Genomic DNA, 17,700 nt, shown 5'->3' with positions numbered 1-17,700 from the left:
AACATGGACAGTAAGAAGTAAACTGAATTGTCTTAGAACTTATTATATTCTTTAAGCTTAAAAGCAACACCCAGGATTAGACTGTTTGTGTTTTAAGCCTTTTATTCAAAGCTAGTATGTGTCAACACTTCTTTCTGCCAGCAGCATTATTGAAGTGACACTTTAACGACACTTTACCTGCTGATGCTTCACATCACAATCTTTATGACGAAAAAGCTCAGATGTCTGTGCTGTCACTTGTTATGAAAATGGACAGAACCTGGGCTCAGGCTTCCTCTTCTTCTTTCCTTCCTCTTTAATAATAACCATAGATCAGTAAAACAGCCATATTTTTAAACAAATGATTGTGATGAAGAGAATTTTTTTTCCAGTGTGCATGAACTCAAAATCTTTTGAGTTTAAATCTTTTTTGTTTACCAACAACTGGGGAAATCCAAACTTGATGTACCAGGTCAACTCAGCTCCTGTCTTGACCTCCCCTCTGCCGAGCGTACACACACACACACACACACACACACACACACACACACACACACACACACACACACACACACACACACACACACACACACACTGTATCATCATAAATGCCATGATATCTTTCTTGTTCAAATTGTTTATTCACTTAACAAAGAGGTAGCTCGGAAACTCAGTAAGAAGGAGGAAAAATAGTTTAAGGACACTTTTTCAAATAAAGAGGATTTCATCATCTTTCTGTTCATAATACAGGCTAAATAAAAGAAGAGATACATCAGAAACAAATCAGTAGATCCAGAAATTATAGAGGCAAACTCTTTTCAGCTGTAGAGGTACACTTCATGTACTCATTAGCGTACAGTTCAAATGCCTGTGTTAGGGTGCATTGTTTCAGTTTCATTAAGTCTTCTTGCAGTTACATGATAATTATTATGCTGGAGTGATCAAAGCTCATAAACATCTGAGTTACACAATGAGTCTTTCAAATGTGTGGAATATCCCAGCTGTAACCTTTGCTTTCAGTTTGGTTAAATTCATCATTCAGATCACAGACTAAACAACAAGTACAGTAGGTCTTCCACTCCGCAATTAAAAATAGCAACACTCATGTAAGGCTTTATTCTCCATAGAGTCAACATTAAGCAACATTAAATAACGGATCTTTCATCTGAAATAATTACAGTTTGTATAAATTTACACCGAAGACCAAAATACACACACATACATAAAACCCATAAATCACTAAAACCTATTAAAACACATGGAAAATTACCTCATTTGTTGTGCTATTCAAAGATGTGTATGTGTGTGTATTCAGGCCAAGTCATAAAGAAAACAATAGAGGTCAATATACTTTATGTTCTACAGTCGCTGCAGATTAATGAAATATAGTGGAAACCTGAAGATCCTAGGTATAGTAGTTTGTGGGAAATAAATACAGTGAAGTGACCATTTAGCTCTTGTGGCATGAAACTGCTTAGTGCATTATTATTTGCATTTCTACAATATGATATTTGTTTAATAATTGATTGATTTAGTGCATAAAATAGTTGATAAATAAAATGTTAAATATCTAATCATCATATCAAAAATCATATATTTGGAGGGAGTGTCTTTGACACATGCTGACTGCATTCTTCTTATAACCAGAACAGGAAGTGAGATCAGAGGAGAACAAGAGTGAGCAGTTTGGTGAAAGGAACAGGAAGGATGAAGAAGAGGTGAACATCCACACAGTTTAAAAGGAGACATCATGGCACAATAAGAGCACAAGCTCTAAGATGAAGACTGGTAATGATTAAAAACTGCACTAAATAGTATCATTCTGTGACTTCACACTTTAGGTAGTGCAAACATTTACCACTTTATATTAATTTTACTATATGTTTAAATAAATAAAAACAAATAACTTTAAAAGGTGCTGTTATTGAGTGAAAACTCAAAAGACTTCAGGGCTGTTGTAAGCCCTGTATGCTTCAAGATCCTAGCAACACCCTCGCCAGCAGCAGCAAACTGATATGGACCAGTTTATGCCTTTTATTCGGTTGTAAACTCTGATATACTTTTATAATTAACCTTTGGGTGACTGCACAAAGACTGAGAGGGGATGACAGAGAGGGAGACAGATGGAGGAACTCAGCACATATAAGAAACGGGTAAGAGTGGACATGAAGTCAAAGTCAGGGACATGTCCGATAATAAAGACCTTCCACCTGGCTACATATATGTCACTTCTGCTTTGCCCACATTCATCTATGGTGATCGCTCATAACTAAGCAGGGTGCTATGCTCTTATCAAACGATGCTCTTAAAATAATTATTACAAGAATATATTTTTCGTTATTGTTTTAGTTGAATATAAAATGTTTGTGTGTGATTGTCAGTACAAAGAGGAAGCGCGGACAGAGAGACTGGAACTAACAGAGATCAGGTGGATTTTTCACACAATCTACATGCATTAAATGGATGCGTTGTGTGCTTTTCAGTAGCACTCTGCTATTAATGTGAATAATAGCATTTAGCAGCATTCACATCACTGTAAACTTGAACAGGATGAATGCTACTATACTGATGTGACAGACTACAAATCTGTTCTCCACTCTCTGAATTGGTGTACACGAGTCTCTGTGCTGAGTCTGCTCAACAAAGTGTTTGGGTTTGCATGAATTCAAAAGCTGTCATTTAAAACCAGCTCTATTACCAGTTTGCTTCTTGTGCAGGTGGAGTCGCAGGGGGATTTTGAACTGTCTGTATTGTATAATGGTACTTTAAATACTTGATGATTTGGTGGACTGGCCTCTATGTGGTTAAGAGACTGAAACAATGCCGTGCAGGTTTCTCCTCTGATCTGCTTTTTCTTAAACTGTTTTTGAAATTTACTGGTCAACATGACTGTGCCATTGCATCGGGTTTTAAACTAAAGTGACCACCGTAAAGCTGATGTATTATATTAAAATCTGTTATTCTTAGACACTGCTGTAGGCCATCCAAAAATTACATTTCTTTTGAAGGCAACACTAAAAGCATGACATTAAGACTGAGCTGAGCCCTCCTAAAGGTTTGATGCTGGAGTCGCCCCTGATTGAGTGCTTCTCACACATTTATGATTTTGAACAATTTACAGAAAATAATATCAACAGTAAGTACTTTTAAAGATTAAACATATAATAATAGTTGCTAAATTCATGCAAGTCAAATAACTGATTGATCAACTACAGAAACAAAATTGTACTTCATGTGTTTCATGAGCACAAATCTTCATCTGTAAAATAACAACTAAAGATGTCAGATATTTGTAGTGAAGTTAAATGTACCAATTTCCACTTAGAAGCAGCGGAGAAGAAGCCACAAATGTGATGGAAAGACCAAATAAAATAAAATAAAGTACAAATTCCTTACATTTGTACTTTACTGTAGTAATTGTACTTAATATCATCTGGCAAAAAGGACCCAACAACCTTCATGCAAACTTCACAGTTTCTGAACAACTGAATGATCTACTTGACGCCTGAAACTACATTGAAAACACACATGACGTATTTATATTTTAACAATCGAAAGTTCACATGTAGAAACAATTCACACCGAAGCAGTTTCTTGCAGAGCGGACTGTTTATTTTGAATGTTATTTTAATTTTATTATTTTCCATTATTTGGTGTAATGATCGGCTTTATCCAATGAATGTAAGAGCAGACCTTCAGAGAAATAGTTGGTCCGGTACAGGCAGGTTCACAACCACCAACATGCACACCATGAATCTTGTTGTTTTTGGCCATCACTCCACCACCAGAATCACCCTGAGAGAGAAAACATAAATATTTTGTACCAAAACATCTGATAATGATACAGATAAAATGTTGGCAGCATGGTAACTCACCTTACATATGTCCACTCGAGGTTCTTTGTAACACATCGTGTTTCCATTTGGCCATAAGAATGCTGAATTACATGGATGGAGGTTAAGCTCACACTCAACAACATGCATCTTTGCACACTGGAGATGAGGCGGTTCATCAGGGACTAGAGAAAAAAGGAAAATAACAAAAGCTACTGCATGTTTCATGCAAGGAAATCAGATATTGAAAGAAACATGCTTTGCCTCGTTTCTGGAACAAAATGTGTTCTTTAAAAGAAGCTGAGCAGCATTTAAAAAGGAGGGAAATTGACAGTATATCCACAAAAAAATGAAATAAATACTTTATGTCATCACAGTTTTCAAATAAAATGAAAAAGTAACTATAACAGGCACACAAGACAAAATCAAAGTATAATATAAACTAAAAAATTGTGAAATAATCAAAACAATACTGGTCTTACGTTTGTTGTAGTTTACATCAACCGTATAGCCACCATGGCCTGCAATCTGAATGACATCCATCCTACAAATTAAAAAATAAATAAAATTCCATCTCCATGTCTGCAGGCTGAGTATTTCCAGTTCACTCTAAGTCAGCTAATCTTTTCAGATTCAAACATTTTATTAAAACATTACATTTCCTTCCATTTCCTCATGCTCGTGTTTTATTGTCAGTTATTATAGATCATGGATGTAGCTCCTAAGCAGGTACCTAAAATCAAAACCAGAACCCTCTGCTCAATATTCAAGTCTCAGTTACATTATTGTTAATAAAGAAGCTCTGCAGTCACTAATGGGGGTTTGTAACTTCAAAAGCATGATGTCATTTTGTTCATAGACTACAGATGTTGCTACATTTTTTTGCTCTTCCTGGAAGTTTAAAAAACCAACCAACTAAACAAGAAAAATACATATTATGTCAACATATTAAGGAATTCCAGAATTCAAACTTTACACTTAAAAGGTTACTCAAAACTCACTTTTTGCGACATTTAGGGAAGACAACAGGCTTAATCTTATTCTCTGGTGGGTCGATTTTCAGAAGCATGATGTCATGTTTTCCTGTTTGGTCCTCAAAGATTTTGTGATCAATAATTGTCACCATTCTTCCTGGACCTGGATGAATTCCTACATATGCAGACATAGTCCTAAACAATGGAAATGGTAAAAGAACAAAATACCAGTAATGATTTTTGTCTCTGGACTGGTTTTTTTAAAATATGTGAAACAGTCATTTCTCACCATCCAGGTTGATCTTTCCAGCAGTGAGCTGCAGTTAGAACCCACTGGCTGTGGATCAGAGAGCCGCCACATAGATGATGGTAATGTGTTCCATGGGTCAGAGTTATGTGCACGTGATACAGACGATCATTTTTCTCACAGCTATGGTCGTGAAAGATTCTCTTGTGCAAATCCACCTCTGTGCACACCGTGAAACCTGAGAGAAGAGTAATATACTTACAGATGGTTGGCTTACCACCTGAACAACATATTGTGCAGCAACTATACTCGCAGTCCCAATTGTTCTGTTTCACAAACTCTTTGCCTTTTTCAGTGATATAGATGCAAAGCTCAGTGACAGTTATTTATTTGCTTCAGTAGCTCATTAGGGTCTGTCTCAAACTTTTTATAAAAGCAGTATAAAAAAAGCATGAAACATCAGTTGTTCAGTTAATGTGATATTGGCTCACTTGATATAACAATTTCTTTTCTTTTATTTGTCTTGTACATATCGTTATTGCACTTCCATAAGTGACAACATTGAACACTGATGTTTGACAGAAACGAATCCACAATGTCTCATTCACTCAGTACAAAACCTTGAGGCTGTTTTCCTGCCTTAGTGAACAAAGATATGAAATGCTATTTGATTATGAGTAAGCTCAAAATGAAGTTCATTGTTCTGTGACATACAGCTGTCTTACAGCCTTAAAACTTTTTGTGTGGGCCTCTTTCAGTGGTCACTTATTGCACTCTTAGTTGTTAATACTCAGTATTCAGTTTTCCCCCATGCAGGTTAATCAGTCATGTTTGCATGGTTGTAAAATAAAAATATTCATTGTTAATTATTGATAATCAATAAGTACATAACCTAAGAAGTTGTTTCACATCCTCCTGAATCATATCTTGATATTGTTACCTTTTTAATAATAGCACAACTTTAATCATTTGAATTCTTTCACCTCAGGTGTCTATTTCCAAATCCACTCTAAGCTTCTTCAGAGCGGTTGGTGTGTGTGTGTCCAGGTGGCAAAGACCTTAAGGTCAGATTTGTGATATTTGGCTGTATAAATTAAAATATGCATACTATGTGATGTGATTGCAGAGAGATTCAGATGGTGCAAGAGGAGATTTAATGGTTCATTACCTGGACACAATTTAAACTACCATTTATCACAACTAGCTTGTAGCAGTATTTCTCTCTTTCTCTTTCTTTCCCACACATGCATGAGCGTGCAGTGGCGTGTGAGCACCTACAGAGTTAGTTTTTTGAATATATTTCAAATATGGACCCAAATGCAGAACTCAGGAGACAAAGGATGAACTCAAAGATCAGCTTCAATGCAGTAGCAAAAAATACAAAAACACAGTGGCAGGGCAGCAGCAGGGAAACTGGATACTAGCAAAACCAGGGAAACACTGAGGAAGGAAACAATACAGAGAGGGAGGACACAGCAACCAATTAAGACAAACTGAGGGAGTAAATACACAAGAGCTGAAGCTAAATAAGAAAACGAGACAAGCGACGTAAAACAAAATAAAAACCACAAGAGACAACAGACTAACACAATAAGTAACTTGGTGTGCAAGAACAGAAACACAGACGTGACACAGAACGCAGGACAATGGAGGAAAATAAACTCACTGAACTATTTTTACAAATTACAAAAGGAGATAGTCTGAGAAATAAGCTCGAGGCTACAAAATTCAAAGTAACCAGAACAAACTAAGCATAAAGATGAAAGGTGAAAATTTAAATCACAAATAAACTAAGAAACAAATTGAAACTATTTAATAATAACAGCAGTATCTTGGGCTACGTCCACACGTACCCGGGTACTTTTGAAAACGCAGATTTTTCTATGCGTTTGCACCTTTCGTCCACACGTAAATGGCGTTTTCGGTCACTGAAAACAGAGATTTTTAAAAGCTCCAACCAGGGTGGATATTTTTGAAAACTCAGTTTTTGCGTTTACGTGTGGACGAGAAAAACGGAGAAAACGCAGCGTCAAAGGTGTGCGCATTTTTTGACGTCACACTGTGCGCCAGGTTATTGTTTCGGTGAAATGAATTTCTACAATGGCGGACTTACACAAAATACCATTACTGTTCATTTTACTCTCTGCAGTGTTTAAATGCTTACACAGTTACTGTCCCTCCACACATAGGACTCAGTTCTGCTTCTATGCGCCATCTTTGTTTACTCTTTCCCACCAAGGCTGACTTCTGATTGGCCAACATTTCTACACGGATAGGAATATAGCGCCATCTGCTGCTTTGGCATGTTCCTAGCAGCATTTTCCTTCGTTTTTGTGGACGGGATTTTTTTAAAAAACGAAAAATCTCCGTTTTCAAAAACACCCGTGTACGTGTGGACGTAGCCTTGTTTTGTGTTTCTGGCTTCTAGGGATTCTAGAAATGGAAAAATGTACTTGATGGAAGGGAAGAGCAGTCATGCTGTCAAAATGTAAAGTAAAACATGAGTTGAATCTATTAATTTACACACTTTTCTTATTTGCCTTTCCATCATACTGTATCATAATGTGCTATTTCTTCTCTGCTGTGCTGAATTTCACAATAGAAGACGACCATTTGGCAGCCACTGTGCAGAGCTGTGGCCCAACTCCAAATGTGACCAGAGCTCTTATCCATCCATTTAGTGGGTTTATCAGCAGTGATCAGTCCCATAGATATGGGCTAGTCGGGCTTTCTACACCTGCTAGTCAGTTCAGAAGGTTGTTATCATCCATTCAGATGGAGGATCACTAACAGGAGGATGGGAAGACTCCAGAATCCATTCTCACTGATCTCCGGTGGATACGGCAGTGTTTACAAGTGAGATGATTTAAAGCATTTATAGAGTGACTATAAAAAGTCAGCGAGTGTCAGTAATCACTCAGTCAGTGTTGGGAAAGTTACCTTTAAAATGTATTCCACTACAAATGACAGAATGCATGCCCCAAGCTGTAGTTTGTAATGTATCCCATTAAGTTACTCAATGTGAGTAACGTATTCTGAATACTTTCAATTACTTAATATATTAAAAGTCTAAAGAGCTCGGAAAGAAAAGCGTCTGGACTTCTTTAAGCTGCTTGAAAACGTTTCACCTCTCATCCGAGAACATCTTCAAGTAACTTAAAGAGGTCCAGACGCTTTTCTTTCCAAGCTTGTTAGACTACGATGACCTGATGACTGAGAACCTTCACAGACTTAATATAAGAGCTTTGAGATGCATTTGTAGATATTATTACGTGTTTTACAGTCTTTATGGTGCTAGCTTAAAGTTACGATGTAAAGGTTAGCTTATATTGTGGTAAAGCTGTTACTATTTAAATGGTGTCTAGACAGAAATATTAACTCCTGTTATAACTAAGTTGCTAAGTTACTAGTTAATGAAGTTACCAGTAACATGGTTAATCGCATCCACAGATTCACAGTAAAGATCCCGATTAGCTTCAATGGATCTATAATAAATTTCTGCTAGTTCTAGCGCTTCATTTAAACCGTATGATACTCATACTTACCCAGAGTCAGTGTAAAATAAAATTCTACCTGAGTCTGACTCCTTTAATCCTGCATGACAAACTTCAGGATGCAGGTTTATTGACCCTCTTTCCTGCTGGCACACCTGTGACACCTGAGAGTCAGCTAGAAACTTACAGGAATGTTTACATCATGCAAAGACTGATAGACTCTGTAATACTGTAAATGATAAGTAACTTAGGTTAATACTAAACATTTGTGCCTCTCTGTCTGTGCTGAACCATTTAGAATCAGGTTTTGAGTCAGGCTGCATTGAGTGTGGGACTTAAAAGCATTAGGCTTGAAGATGGTATGAAAATCTCTACTTACCTTCTACGCTATATTTTTGTTACTGATTTATTAATACATTTTACATTGTTTCTTTTGTTTATCAGTAGAGAGAACACAGATTTCAGAGGCGCAAAGAGAAGCACTGTTGCTTCATACTTAATACTTTAAAGCTGCATTAGGGGAAGACAAGAAGCAGAAGTACTTCCAGGCACAGCCACAGTGAGGGAGCAGACACCTTACACTGAGTTCAGAGAAGTCAGAATTTCAAGAAGCGTCTGAAACAGCTCAGGTTTGGAAAGAAGCCTTTTATGTTGGGTGTTATAAAAAATATACACATATTTATAATAACAACTATAATATTATTATAAATAGTAGTTATTCTCTTATTATTATAAATAAATATCAAACATTTCAGTTGATTTTCTATCACATATATTGTGTTAGCCCTGTGATAAACTGGCAGCCTGTCCTGCTTTTGCCCTGTGGCAGCTTCAACCTCCCACTGTCACAATCCTGGGTCTTTTGACCCAGTGTTTTAAGTTTTAGTTTATTTTTGATGTTTATGGTTTATTTTTAAGTTCATTAGGTTATCTAAGCTCATTTGTTTATTTAGATTCCTCTTGTGTCTTCTACCCCTGTGTTTTAGTCTCCCTTTGCCCTCTTATGTTATCAAGTTTATATTGTCTTGTCTGCGTCTCATGTTTCCTGTTTTACTTTGAAGGTCTGTGTCCTATGTCAGTGTAGTCAGCGTTGCTTCCTTTGTCTCGTTATGTCAGACTAGTGTCAGCTGTTTCCCCATGTGTTTCCACTCCCCCCTAATCATGTGTATTTATTCTGTGTGTTTCTGTTCATTCTTTGTCAGGTTGTCTGTTGTTCCATGTCTCCTGGATTTTCCATGTTTATGTTTTTGCAACGTTCAAGGTTTTGTTCTTTGCATTTTGTGTTTAGCATTTAGTTTTCCCAGTTTAGTTCTAGTTAGGTTCTTTCTTGTGTGCATCTGCCTTTTGTTTTTGTACTCTTTTATCAGCCACATTAAACAGCTCGCTTTTAACCTGACCGTGTTTTACCCAGCAGACATTTATTTCAGTGACTCTTTTGAATTTAACGGACTTTGGATTATTTCCTGTGCAGGAGGAGGAGAAGGAGGCTATTCGGGCTCAGATGACCCGGATAGCCACGGCTAACCCAAGGTTTCTGGATTTTCTTGCCTGATGATTTAAAGAACTTTGTTACTGCCTCAACCTCAGTAGTAATATAAAGGCACTTTTTTAACTAGTTTAGGAGCATTTCACTTTTCTTTTGTGCTCTGAAAGACACAGAGGCTAATAGTTTTTAAAACAGAGTACCACAAACAACATGTATCCCTTTAGAAATAAACTTTTCTTGCGATACTTCTAAAAACCACATTCTTAACTAGCCACAATAGCACTGTATCGACCCCCCAATGTTCCTTTAAAACCTATAATTGTCTAGTAGCCACACAAACGCACTGCAACAGTAAGACTTGATGATTAGACAGAGGGAGTTACAGGTAGGGCCCCAACAGTCAGCAAAACAAGTCATAAAACAATAAAAGCTGCACACTTATCAAGAGCATCCCAGCACACACATCCCAACTGTAGTTCCATAGTTTTTCACCTTTTTTCTTTACAAACTGCTCTTTTCATCTCTCCATGTCAGAGGTCAACTGAAACCAAGTCCAGCCATATAAAAACACCCCATCAGACACACAGTATTTTCCTCAGCACTTCACAACTTTCGCAAGGTATATCGTTTTAACTTTTTTTTTCGGACCCCGGACACAGCGCTGTGAGGTAGTTAGCACACAATTTGGCCATGTAGAAAGCATCGTTTGTTTGGAACGCGTCATCACTGTTCATAAGAGTTTAATTTAATCAAACCTGATTTTAGGATCTACGTGGCTCCTCATCACTCGCCGATTCATCATTTTATTTAAATATCTGAATTTTCAGAATGGTGATCCAAGCGGGACACAGAGGCTGCTAGTTTTAACGCACCAGAATGCCGCAAATATAAATAAAAGCCTGACTATCCCGAGAGCCTAGCCGCAGCGACACTTTTCTTTCAAATGGATGCCTGCAGGTGCGTTGGAGCTACCCGCACAGAGCGTTTCTGACAGTCGGGCGCTGCTTATGCAATAAAGAAAAACAACAATACAGCATGTTTCTCTGCTCCAAGACATCCGCGGTCCTTTCACACGGTAAGCATGTCTGTTATACCCAGCGCATAAATGTCTGTATGTCAGCGCTGATTAAACCCTGTTTAAAATGTGACACGTTTGTTGTCCAAAAACATTTCCTCTAAATTTGCAAAGTTACTGATTTAAAATCTGCTCTAAGAAATATTTCCTGTGATCTAAAATTTGGCACATTTATATTTGTGTCTGGTAACAACAGCAGCTAATGTGCTGTACAGCTGATTCTTTTGAGGGTGTAGCACCTTCAAAGGTTGACGTAGGCACCATGTAGAGTTATAAAACTGGGTTTATTCTGGTCTCGACGACCCGGGAGAACTGCTCAAAGAAGAAAACTATTTTTTTAAAACATCACATCAAAATGCATTCTTCTACTTTGTGTAAATCAATCACAACGTAATTAATCACAGAAAATAAAACATTTAAAGAACACAAACAAAGTAAGCTGACCTCCAGGAGGGGCTAAATAGTCCTTTGTGGCCTTACTATCTTTTTCTAACTTATTTCTTGCACTTATTTAATTTTGAACATTACTTTTTCCATGTGTGGAGCTAACCATGTGTGCTAGCAAAAAAGGGGTTGGGTGGAGACCCAAAAATGCAACCAACTCTACATTCCACTGTTCATCACCAGATGGTGCAAAAGCGCAAGATCCAGACATAAAGCATCAAATCCACACAGAGGGTTTTTATCATTATTATTATTTATTTAACTAACTTTTTAAATGTTTCACACATTAAACATTAATGCATGAATGGATGTGTATTTTAAAATGAAATACTTACAGAAGACATTGTTAATTATTAACAGCTTAATTATTGTGCTTTGTATATGCTACATGTATATATAGTACATGCAGTATGACAGGAACACAGAGGTTTAGTGCCAGACTTCACATAAAAAGTATCAACTATGTTAGGATCCATGATTATCATGTGTGGTGTTAGTTTACATTAGTGGCTCCTCTCATGAAGGTGTGTGGATCTCTCACCTCTCTCCAAATTGTGGTTGTGTGTTTGATGCTGAAACAGATGAAGACTGCTGATTGGCTGAAGTAGGGTACAATATATATTTTTGGTTTTTGGTTTGGGCAGTGCTCACCGCTACATTAAATAAACTGCTGCTCGTGTGTGTTTGTAGGTTCTCAGTCATCAAGCTCATGGTTGTCTAAGGAGCCTGGAAACACTTCAGCCACCTGGAAATACCCAGCCTGCAGAGTACATCATATGATTTATTGATTTATTTTGTGTTCATGTCACATGGATGGATGTGAAATTAATTTATAATTGTTTTGTTTTTTGTCTGTTTCTAGAGGAGACGTCGTTCAGGTTGCAGGACTTGGTGGTTATAGAGTAAATGCCACCGGCCACACATGTAAGACCAGATTTTGTTTGATTATTTCACAGTTAATGCTAGAATCTGATTTCGGTTTCTGTGACTGTTTTATTCTTACATTTATGTTTTTGTTTAATACTGAATGAAGAACAAGTTTTTTTCTTTTTGTAAATTTTGGAGTAGATATACTGTGCGCCAAGTTCCTTGTTTAAAAATCATTTGGAAACATAACAAAAGATGAAACATCATTCTACTCACAATTTTAGCTTTTGAAAGATTATGAATAACTTTTGTTCTTTTCCTTTTTCTCTAGTCCCTGATGAACCACCTAATCTTCAGTGTGCAGACATGTGTGTTGCTGACTGTGAGCCTACCAGATACTCTCAGTGTACTGCATATGTGCCATATAACAACAGGCTGTGTCTGGAAGAACATCAAGTAGATGCACGTGGGATTAGTTGACTGCTAATATTACTGTATATCATCTGTGTATGTTTTAGATATTTTGGGGAGCACAAACTACATTTCTCTTCTCTCGGGGTGATTCTGGTGGTGGAGTGATTTACAACAACATGATTTATGGTGTAATCAGTTCTGGTTTTGAACGTGTCTGTACTGGACCAACTGTTACTGTGAATGTTTGTTCTGACATGAACTGGATAAATCAGAAAATTGCTCAAAATAATGGAAAATAACTGAATGAAAATAACATCCAGAATAAACAATCATCTCTACATGAAACTTGTGTGCTGTGTGTTGTTTCTACTCTAGAATATCTTCATGTTAACTGCAAATTGTGAACCTTTTTCTTTGGTCTAAAATATTGTGTCAGATTTGCAGCTTGTGTGTGTTTGAATGTGGTGTCAGGTGTGTAGCAGCTCATCCTGTTGTTCAGAAACTCTCAGACTCACACTGTGAAGATGCAGAAAGGCTTTCTGATCAGACATGCCACCAACCAGCTGCAGGGCCTGAACATGATAAACTTCATAAATCAGAGCTGATTGTTGGGGGTGGAAATGTTTACATGGAGGCTGTTGGCCTCCGTGCACTGAGGGCATTAGAATAAATACAGTAACCATGAAAATAAGTTTTGTTGATAAAATACATTTCTTGAAACCGTCCATTGTTTTGTCCGAACTCTAAACACTGAATCCAATTTTCAAACTAAAAGCAGTGCTTTCAAAATTTTCACTAAAACAAAAAACCTACAAGAACAAAAAATAAACAAAATAAAATTATAGTACATAGCGACATATGTGTTTTATTTCTCATAACACATCATTTCCATCTTGTCTTCAGTCCTGCATTTTTATATTTCTAAGACCAAACTGAAAACTAAACTCTTCATATTCACAAACACTATTTGTTTCAGGATTTCATCATGATTCATTTTCCATATGAGGCAGTGCTTTCAAATTACTTTTGAAGTAGTACAGAGAAATTACTCTTCTCCTCTTCTTTTAAATTGCATCAATATTTTCCAACTGAGCAGTAAAAGGACACGGAAGTCAAACATGAAGCATCAACGTGATGTTTAGATGTCGATTAATATTACAATAAGAGACTAAAGTAACTCGCTTTGAACACTTCAGTTTTCTCTCTTGATGCTGCTGTTTGTTTCCTCCTCCACTTGTATTTTTCTGCACTTCAGTGAATGTGCATAGCGCCCTCTGTTGTATGTTTGGGAGAACTGCACTGCACTGTCATCAAATGAAACTGTGCAGAGGTGGAAAATGAGCAAAGGAAGCACATCAACTGAAGAAGCTTCTTGGATCAGAAGTTAAACATCATCCAGAACCTTAAAGAAGTAAAGTCGCTTTCTTTCCAGGCTCCTTAGACAACCATGACCTGGATGACTGAGAACCTACAAACACACATGAGCAGCAGTTTATTTAATGTGGACCTGAGCAGTGCCCAAAACAACAACCAAACAATTTTTATTGAACCCTACTTCAGCCAATCAGCAGTCTTTATCTGTTTCAGCATCAAACACAAACCACACCTTGAAGAGAGGTGACAAATCCACAAACACCTTCAAATGTAAACACACATCACACATGATGAACATGGATCCTAACATAGTTGATACTTTTTTTTTGTAAAGCCTGATACTAAATGTGTGCAGGCCACCTGAACTGCTTCGTCTCGAGTGCCGCCCACTGGGTTGGTCACTAGAACTGTGTGTTGCCATCACTGGAGCCGTGGTTGGTCTTTTAGATTATTTAGACTGGGACTGTTTTTTGTTGATTAGGCGGCATGGTGTCCTGACGGCTGCCTCTGTTGTTTTTTTTCCCAGGAGGAGGAGAGTGGAGCACAGGTGGACAGCAGCCACGGAGCAGAGAGCACGGAGTTTTGGGTGAAGACATGACACAGGAGTCGAGGGAGCTCAAGGGATTATTGTGTTGTCTTATTTACTCCACTGTAAATAAAGAGCACTGTCCATCGCACGAGTCCTGCTTTTGGGTCCTCCTTCCCCACTTCACAAACACTGAAACTAATTATACAGGTAATAATAAAGGAACCAAAAGTTCACATCTATAGCTTTAAATTTGGACAAATCTGTCAACACAACCATCAAGAATAGAATAAAATACAAACAAACACTGAAACTAATGAAAAATTACACATGATATATGAACTGTGGAAACTAACTGAACAATAAAACTCAGAATAAACAAATTCAAACATTATATGAAAGGTATAAACTGATTTGCATCTTATTGATTTGCAGGCTCACTTTGCTCCAGGACTTGACGACTGGCCCAACCCGTACAGTCTTTGTCTCTTAATACTGAATGTTGAAAACTGATACTCATGGACACCTTATTTCAGCCTCTTTACTTTGCATAAGAGACCCAAAGCTTTACATCAACATGATGTTGTCTAGTGGACCAGCACGTCCATTACATGTTTTGCCGTTATTGCTGTTTGTTACGAGTTCAAATATTGAGGGTGAGCACAAAACAATAATGGTCCAGAAGAGCTTCGGTCAAACAATGATTTTAATGAACACGCGCGTGGGGAGATGAACACTGCCCACAGACAGCATCGATCTCCGCCCAACGATACACAAGCAGTTGTTTTATACCATCAGGGTTTACTTTTATGACGCCCCCTCATGCGTCAAGCAGATACAACACAGGCATAAGTTTCAAAACCACAAATGTTCTGTTGACGACTTTTGACACATTTAAAAGGACATCTTCTCCGTCTGGAGGCCAGGTGCTTCCTATTAATCTTCTAACTCTCGCTTATCTCCTGGAACAAACTGTCCCTTAGGCAGACACAATTTTGCAGTCACAAGCTTTTGCAAACTATTATTTGAACTCTTACACCAACAACGCCGTTAAACTCGCCCTCCCAGAAGCCATCGTCCTCGTGGGTCTCTCTGCTCAGGATGGGGATGATGGCGCCTTCTGGGAACGACAGCTCATCTTCCGTTTGTCCCGCGTAGTCGTACAAAGCCTTTGCGAATGAAACTGCAACACAGACAGTGGCAACGAGGGTATTAAACAAAGCAGGAAATCAAAACTCCGATATTATCTGGTGGAGGCGGATCTCACTCCTCGAGTCTCCGTTGACGGAGCCAGTTGGGAGTTCGGTTTCAGGTTCGGTGGAGTTGCTGGAGGACTGGGATCGGGCGTCCAGCGCGGCCAGCGACTGCAGCATGCTCAGCAGGCTGTTGGAGGAGGGCAGCTGCAGGTATTTCTCCGGGACGTAGCCCACCTGTCCGCTACGGTTTCTGGCCTGGAAACACAGACAATGCACACAGACGATGACAACAGCCAAAAATGTTTCAACAGGAAAACTCCTAATGAGAAAAAATAAAGTCAGATGTAAAGAGTAGGGCTGTAACAATATCACTGCATCGTCGCCAGAATTTAATAACAGCCACAAAGAGAATAATAGGAGAGCTTTTGTTCTCTCTTCCTGAATTAACGAGAAATCTAAAATCCTAAACAAGCCTCTGCTGAATTCATGAAGCTTGATTTCATGAACACCGGTGGCCTCCCCTGCCGCTGCTTACTTATTTTCATTCAGATTGAAAACACTCAGAGGTATTGGGATCTCTGTTGGGGCATGCTGTGGGGAATCACAGCACTAAAACAGATCTATATAAATGATATTGCTCACATTTTTATGTATGATTATATTCATTAAAATAAATACCCCATTAAAACACTATATCTGTATATGAAAAGATAATCACCTAAGTAAATATACATAAAATATTGGCTCAACACGTGGAGATGGTCTGTGCCTCCTGAGCCACTGCTCATAAAGGCTAACAGGGACAAAAACAAATACAGTAGCAGTGTTAAGTTCAAGCATTGAGTGCAAATGTACGGTTTTCTGTGTTTTTTTGTTTTGTTTTTTTTCATAGAAATGTTTTTGTTTTGTTTTTGTTTGTTTTTTTTGTTGTCCGGTTTGGATCTTTAGCAATCAGAATTGTTGTCTGAAGGCCAAGAAAGATGCCAAGTGGATTTACTTTACCAAGTGGATCATCATGGCCTTGCCATATTGGTCCATTTGATTGACCTTTATTATAATTATGTATTTATTTTATTTTTGTTTTTTAAAGACGGGACAGACATGACTGGGGGATAGGACAGGGAGAAAGAATGACACAATAAATAAACAATAAACTAGCTAACAATAGATACTTTTTAAATTTCACCTGCTGAGAATGAAAAAAGAAAACAAGCAGAAGAAAACGAGAGCAATAGAATAAACAACATCACGATGATATATGGGAATATAACTGTAAATACTAAATATTAAACATTACTGTGCAGCACGTAAGATCGACAGCGCACAGTGTGCTTTGAGGTAGGAGCCAAAAAGGGTGTAAAACACCAGTCAGTGTCACGCCGCCGGGTATATCAACTTCTCTTTTAAGCTGTGCTTTCTGCTTCACGCTCCGTGCCCACACATGTAACAAGGGCTGCTACAAGGCCCTTTAAAACAGGAAGTAGCATGTGCTGCAGTGAGCTTGAATGGTGTCCCAATGCGCTGAGCAAGCACAGTCCAAGCATGCTAGCCAGGTGTGGTGCGTGATGATAAAGTGGTGACTAAAACTCTATAAAGGACATAACTAATATAACAGCAGGTCAGGGTCACTCTTACAATTTTCTCTGGTAAGAAGTCAAAATCCTTCATATAGAACTCTGAAGTTACCTGGAGAGATGAGATCCTGCTTCATAGTACAGGCCTCAGGGCAACATTTCAAAGTTAACGTGCAAAACAATCAATATATGTATTTGTATGTAACTGACAAAAAAA

General features: G+C 38.0%; 1 protein-coding gene and 1 long non-coding RNA gene across 2 annotated transcripts; one reads left to right on the top strand and one right to left on the bottom strand.

Annotated features, from left to right (window-relative positions):
• Window positions 1-3,615: 3,615 nt before the first annotated feature.
• On the bottom strand, window positions 3,616-5,329 carry LOC146572111 (serine protease 1-like). Its single transcript, XM_085278594.1, has 5 exons — window positions 5,076-5,329; window positions 4,814-4,981; window positions 4,295-4,356; window positions 3,855-3,997; window positions 3,616-3,774 (listed from the first exon to the last, which is right to left on the bottom strand). The coding sequence occupies exons 2-5, from the start codon at window positions 4,975-4,977 to the stop codon at window positions 3,616-3,618; spliced, it is 528 nt and encodes a 175-aa protein (XP_085134720.1). The 5' UTR covers window positions 4,978-4,981; window positions 5,076-5,329.
• Window positions 5,330-10,961: 5,632 nt separating this feature from the next.
• LOC146572110 (uncharacterized) lies at window positions 10,962-13,158 on the top strand. Its single transcript, XR_014892657.1, has 2 exons — window positions 10,962-12,456; window positions 12,731-13,158. It is a non-coding gene; the product is annotated as an uncharacterized LOC146572110 (long non-coding RNA).
• The last annotated feature ends 4,542 nt before the right edge of the window (window positions 13,159-17,700 follow it).

The sequence above is a fragment of the Mchenga conophoros genome, linkage group LG6 (genome assembly GCF_057382185.1).
Source record: "Mchenga conophoros isolate Kocher_MC1m ecotype Shallow Benthic linkage group LG6, M_conophoros_male_GT1.1, whole genome shotgun sequence".
NCBI classification, from domain to species: Eukaryota; Metazoa; Chordata; class Actinopteri; order Cichliformes; family Cichlidae; genus Mchenga; species Mchenga conophoros.
The sequence above is the reverse complement of the archived record's forward strand: the minus strand, read 5'-3'. Positions and strand labels throughout refer to the sequence as shown.

What these genes read in the sequence shown, in the direction of transcription:
- LOC146572111 (XM_085278594.1), bottom strand. Translation starts at nt 4,977, where the DNA reads ATGTCTGCATATGTAGGAATTCATCCAGGTCCAGGAAGAATGGTGACA. An exon ending in TTCCCTAAATGTCGCAAAAA is followed by an intron (nt 4,357 to 4,813) that starts GTGAGTTTTGAG and finishes TTTAATTTGTAG; the next exon opens with GATGGATGTCATTCAGATTG. An exon ending in CTCGAGTGGACATATGTAAG is followed by an intron (nt 3,775 to 3,854) that starts GTGAGTTACCAT and finishes TTTCTCTCTCAG; the next exon opens with GGTGATTCTGGTGGTGGAGT.